The sequence below is a fragment of the Trichoderma virens genome, assembly GCF_000170995.1.
Source record: "Trichoderma virens Gv29-8 chromosome Unknown TRIVIscaffold_3, whole genome shotgun sequence".
Lineage (NCBI taxonomy): Eukaryota > Fungi > Ascomycota > Sordariomycetes > Hypocreales > Hypocreaceae > Trichoderma > Trichoderma virens.
In genome coordinates, this window is record NW_014013746.1 from 2553904 (window position 1) to 2559929 (window position 6026).

Consider the following 6026-nt stretch of genomic DNA (forward strand, 5'->3'; position numbering starts at 1 on the left):
ATCGAGAATTGCATAACAATGCTGGATGATTTTCCTTCTCACTTAGATACTTGTTACTACCTGGTCCTTCTTAACAGGTTGATCATTTGTGGGGAGCTGGTTCCGTTATGATAATTGATACAATTGCGGTTATCAACTTAGCTTTTGCGTCATTGGCCTGACGGGATAACGGATCGTTACGGGCATTAGGTATAGAGGCAAACCTGGGAGCTGTGGATTAGAGGGAGGCACGGGCTGGCAATGTCTTAGGCATAATAAAAGCGCATGGGGTTATAAAGATAACAGCTAAGGCCAGGCCAGCTGGCCCCCTTCAAGATAGAAACTGGTCAACTGAGCCGGGAGACGTTTGCATATGTAATTCAGTTTGCATTAGTGGTTCAGGTTATAATATGTGGGCGAAGGGTATATTTAGTATAAGACAAGAATTATTCCGATTCCGGTGTCTTAGGGGTTTAATCCGATTCCGGAGTTTCAGCTAGCTCTCCTTTAGAACTTTCTTACAGTACCTACGGAGTATACATAGCTCATTGTCTTTACCTTAGTTTCCGGGTTTACAACAAAACGAGTCAAAAATAATGCTTAAGCTTTTCCCGCACTATTGTTCTTACAATAATAGAGATTCCATATCAATATATATAGGAACTTGCTAGTGCATCTTTGAGGCACTAGATGCCTACATACATATGCCGGCGAGAGTTGGATCAGGGCGGAAATGTACCCTGGTTCTTATGATACCGTGGTACAGTTTCCACTTGATGGGTGGAAGCTGCTCTGCTACGTCAGGTATTTATCTCACCAAGCAAATTTTGGCCGACGCTGAAGGTACCCGATGAATATTGCCGAACACGACCCTAGTCCGGTTCCGCTTAAACACATGGAAATTTGCGGCCGGCCGTCCCGGTGCATTTTGTACCCATAAATGCCGGCCTTGTAAATACCGAGGAGAGCATAAGTGAGGAGCCGAGGAGCGCATCAGTAGGAATCGGTGAACGAACAATACTAGAAAAGATGGATACATTGGGATTTCGGCACACTCTCTATCCGACATTGTGGACTCGCCAGTAAGACTCACAGATTGCTATATTTTACTATTTGTCTAATGCAATGCCTCTTATCTGATTAATTCCATCTCAGTGATTGATTCAACTACTCATATTTTGCAATTGGAATACTTGCCTTCCATGAAGAGTACATTAGATACGTATTGATCCATAAACATAGGGAGAAAGGAGATACCGATAGAGGACCATTGTAATAATAATCTCCAAACTTGATAAGGAATTTATTAGAAGATGACTCCTGAACTTTTATTGCCTCATTTGATAACTGAATCCCGAATCTACACCCATGCCATCCAATGGCCGGTAATGGAAGGATGCCTCTGTATGACGCGTACCAAGGGTTACAAAAACAGCTCTCTATCCACTGTCATTTCGATCCACTCATGGGTACTTGACTCAATAATCCACCCAAAGCAATGGCGTATATAATAGCATATACCGGACATTCCGGTCCATAGCAATAAGGGGTTCAGATATAATATCCTTGGTTTTTCCTGTCCAATTAAGCCACATTGACGTGGCATGAAGAGTCGTTTGGTTATTTTATTTAATTCTGTCAACGTTAAGTCACCATGGAATATAACGATTTCATCGACGACTCTGAGCCTGGGTTGCCAGAAGAAAAACAATATGATACTCTTCCGGTTCGGCTTCGAGATATGCGGGAAGCCTCCAGTGCAGAAACTCTCGCTTTCTACCATGCTGGTAGCCCATCAGCACCTAGCAAGAGTACCGAATGGAGTATGACACCCCAGGTTATTCAACAACAAGAGCGTGAAACCGCAGCAGGCTTCAAGAGACGCGAGCTCGGTGTCACCTGGGAAAACCTCACAGTAGAGGTCCCCGCTGCTTCGGCGGCCGTCAAAGAGAACCAGTTCTCTCAATACAACATACCTCAGCTCATCAAAGACTGGCGCCAGAAGCCACCAATGAAATGCATTTTGAAGGACAGTCATGGTTGTGTGAAGCCAGGAGAAATGCTACTGGTCCTTGGCCGCCCTGGATCCGGATGTACCACTCTCCTCAAAATGCTTTCCAACCGTCTTGAAGGATATCATACAATTAAAGGCGATGTGCGGTTTGGAAACATGACTGGACAAGAAGCCGCTCAGTATCGAGCCCAGATTGTGATGAATACAGAAGAGGAGCTCTTCTACCCTCGGCTGACGGTTGGCCAGACAATGGACTTTGCCACTAAACTGAAAGTCCCTTCACATCTCCCAGACGGGGCCAATTCGGACGAGGATTATGTGGCCGAGACGAAACAGTTTCTTCTGGAGTCCATGGGAATTGCGCATACATTCGAGACCAAGGTCGGAAATGAGTTTGTTCGAGGTGTGTCCGGCGGTGAGCGGAAACGCGTATCGATTATCGAATGTCTCGCTACCCGAGGATCAGTCTTCTGCTGGGATAACAGTACGCGTGGCCTTGACGCAAGTACGGCATTGGAGTGGGCCAAGGCTCTTCGGGCCATGACCAACATCCAGGGGCTTTCGACTATCGTCACCCTCTACCAAGCAGGAAACGGCATCTATAATCTTTTTGATAAAGTTTTGGTTCTGGACGAGGGGAAACAGATATTTTATGGCCCTTCTGCCGCAGCGAAGCCGTTCATGGAAGATCTTGGGTTCGTGTATACCGAAGGTGCTAATATTGGTATTGAACTTTCCATCCCCTCACAATAAGGCTAAGGCTGACCAAGATCAAAGGTGATTTTCTGACCGGTGTAACCGTGCCTACTGAGCGAAAGATTCGGCCGGGCTTTGAAAAAAAGTTTCCAAGAAATGCCGATGCCATTTTGGCAGAATACAAGCAATCTTCAATTTATAGCTCTATGGCGTCAGAGTACAACTACCCCAACACCGATGTTGCCCGCGACCGAACTCAATCATTCAAAGAATCAATTGCCTTTGAGAAGAATAAACATTTGCCGAAGAACACCGCTCTCACGACCAGCTTCATGTCGCAACTCAAGGCGTGCACTATCCGTCAATATCAGATTCTGTGGGGTGAGAAATCGACTTTTTTGATCAAACAGGTCCTGTCACTTGCTATGTCTCTGATTGCCGGAGCCTGCTTTTATAACTCCCCTGCTACCTCTGCCGGTCTTTTTACCAAAGGTGGCGCTGTCTTCTTCTCCCTGTTGTATAATTGTATTGTTGCTATGTCTGAGGTTACAGAGTCATTCAAGGGTCGACCAGTCTTGGTGAAACACAAGTCCTTCGGATTCTATCATCCTGCTGCCTTCTGCCTGGCGCAAATTACTGCAGATTTCCCCGTTTTGTTATTACAATGCACGATTTTCGCTGTTGTTATATACTGGATGGCCGGACTCAAGGCCACCGCCGCAGCATTCTTTACTTTCTGGGCTATTCTATTCATAACTACACTGGTGAGTGAAAGCAACTGCAGGCGGCTTTTTCTTTTCAACTAATCCATAGAAAGTGTATTACAACTTTATTTAGATGCATTGGCGCCGCATTCAGCACTTTTGAGGCCGCTTCTAAGATCTCTGGTACAGCTATTAAGGGAATTGTCATGTACGCTGGATATATGATCCCGAAACCTAAGATGAAGAATTGGTTCATAGAGCTGTACTATACCAACCCATTTGCCTACGCATTCCAGGCAGCCCTGTCGAATGAATTCCATGACCAACATATCCCCTGTGTTGGCAACAATCTTGTCCCCAGTGGACCGGGGTACGAGAATGTTGATTCCGCCAACAGGGCTTGTACCGGAGTCGGCGGCGCTTTACCCGGTGCAGATTATGTCACTGGCGACCAGTACCTTGCCTCACTGCATTACAAGCATTCTCAGCTCTGGAGGAACTATGGTGTGGTATGGGGCTGGTGGGGTTTTTTTGCAGTCATCACCATCGTCTGCACATGCTTTTGGAAAGCTGGCGGTGGCGGTGGAGCTTCACTGCTGATACCTCGCGAAAAGCTCACCAAGTATCACGCCCCCTTAGACGAGGAGTCCCAAAATACAGAGCAACCGAGAGATGCTACCTCTAGTAATGCCATGGAGCAGGGAGATGACAATTTGTCCCGCAACACCTCGATCTTTACCTGGAAGAACCTGACGTATACTGTCAAAACACCATCAGGTGATCGTGTGCTCCTGGATAACATTCACGGATGGGTTAAACCAGGCATGCTTGGAGCACTGATGGGTTCCTCTGGCGCAGGTAAGACTACGTTGCTCGATGTCCTCGCCCAGCGGAAAACAGACGGCACTATCAAGGGTAGTATATTGGTTGATGGCCGCCCTCTACCCGTTTCCTTTCAAAGAATGGCTGGGTATTGTGAGCAATTAGATGTCCATGAACCATTTGCCACAGTCCGCGAAGCTCTTGAATTTTCTGCCTTATTACGCCAGCCGCGAACTATTCCGAAGGAGGAAAAACTCAAGTATGTGGAAACCATTATCAACCTTCTGGAACTCCACGATTTAGCAGATACGCTTATTGGCACTGTTGGAAATGGCCTCAGCGTAGAGCAAAGAAAACGTGTTACAATTGGTGTTGAACTAGTGTCTAAACCAAGTATCTTGATTTTTCTTGACGAACCTACGTCTGGTCTAGATGGACAGTCAGCATACAATACTGTTCGTTTTCTGCGGAAATTAGCCGATGTTGGCCAAGCTGTTTTAGTGACAATTCATCAACCCTCGGCTCAATTATTTGCACAGTTCGATACTCTTCTGCTTTTAGCACGTGGAGGCAAAACGGTCTACTTTGGGGATATCGGCGATAATGCGGCGACTATTAAGAAGTATTTCGGACACCACGGGGCTGTATGTCCTATCGAGGCCAATCCTGCCGAATTCATGATTGATGTGGTCACTGGTGGTATAGAAAGTGTCAAGGACAAGGACTGGCATCAAACCTGGCTCGAATCTTCCGAATATAGTCAAATGATGACTGAACTTGACAACATGATCTCTGAAGCCGCCGCCAAACCCCCTGGAACTGTTGATGACGGCTATGAATTTTCAATGCCGCTATGGGAACAAGTCAAGATTGTCACACAGAGAATGAACGTTGCCCTATTCCGAAACACCAATTATGTTAATAATAAATTCTCATTGCACGTCATATCTGCATTGTTGAATGGATTCTCATTCTGGCGAGTTGGTCATAGCGTATCTGACCTAGAGCTCAAAATGTTTACAATTTTCAACTTCGTCTTCGTCGCTCCTGGCGTTATCAATCAGCTTCAGCCACTATTTATCCAGAGACGCGACATCTATGATGCGCGTGAGAAAAAATCCAAGATGTACTCCTGGGTATCTTTTGTTATTGGCCTAATTGTGTCCGAGTTTCCCTATCTCTGCGTATGCGCTGTTCTCTATTTCGCCTGCTGGTACTATACGGCGCGACTAAATGACAATTCGAACCGCTCCGGAGCCACCTTTTTTATCATGCTTATATATGAATTCATCTATACAGGGATTGGCCAATTCGTTGCCGCCTATGCACCCAACCCCACGTTCGCAGCTTTAGTGAACCCCCTCATCATCTGTATATTAACCCTCTTTTGCGGCATCTTTGTGCCTTATAGACAGTTGAATGTCTTCTGGAAATACTGGCTATACTGGTTGAACCCTTTCAATTACGTTGTATCGGGTATGCTGACTTTCGGCATCTGGGGTTCCAAGGTTGTCTGCAAGGAGGAAGAATTCGCTATCTTTGACCCAGCTAATGGAACCTGCGCCGAATATCTCCGGGATTATATGGCCGGAGATGGTTGGCGGAGCAATCTGACGAATCCAGACGCTACATCAGGCTGCCGAGTCTGCGAGTTTAAGAATGGGGGTGATTTTTTGACGACACTTAACATCAACCATTACTTGTACGGCTGGAGAGATGCGGGAATCTCGGTGATCTTCGCGATTTCTGGATACGCATTGGTGTTTGGAATGATGAAGCTTCGAACGAAAGCGTCTAAGAAGGCTGAGTAA

General features: G+C 46.2%; 1 protein-coding gene across 1 annotated transcript; it reads left to right on the top strand.

Annotated features, from left to right (window-relative positions):
* Positions 1 to 1633: 1633 nt before the first annotated feature.
* Positions 1634 to 6026, top strand: TRIVIDRAFT_219643 (uncharacterized protein; the record flags this gene model as incomplete). The annotated part of the gene is made up of 3 exons (XM_014104605.1): positions 1634 to 2717; positions 2771 to 3453; positions 3507 to 6026. The coding sequence occupies 3 exons, from the start codon at positions 1634 to 1636 to the stop codon at positions 6024 to 6026; spliced, it is 4287 nt and encodes a 1428-aa protein (XP_013960080.1).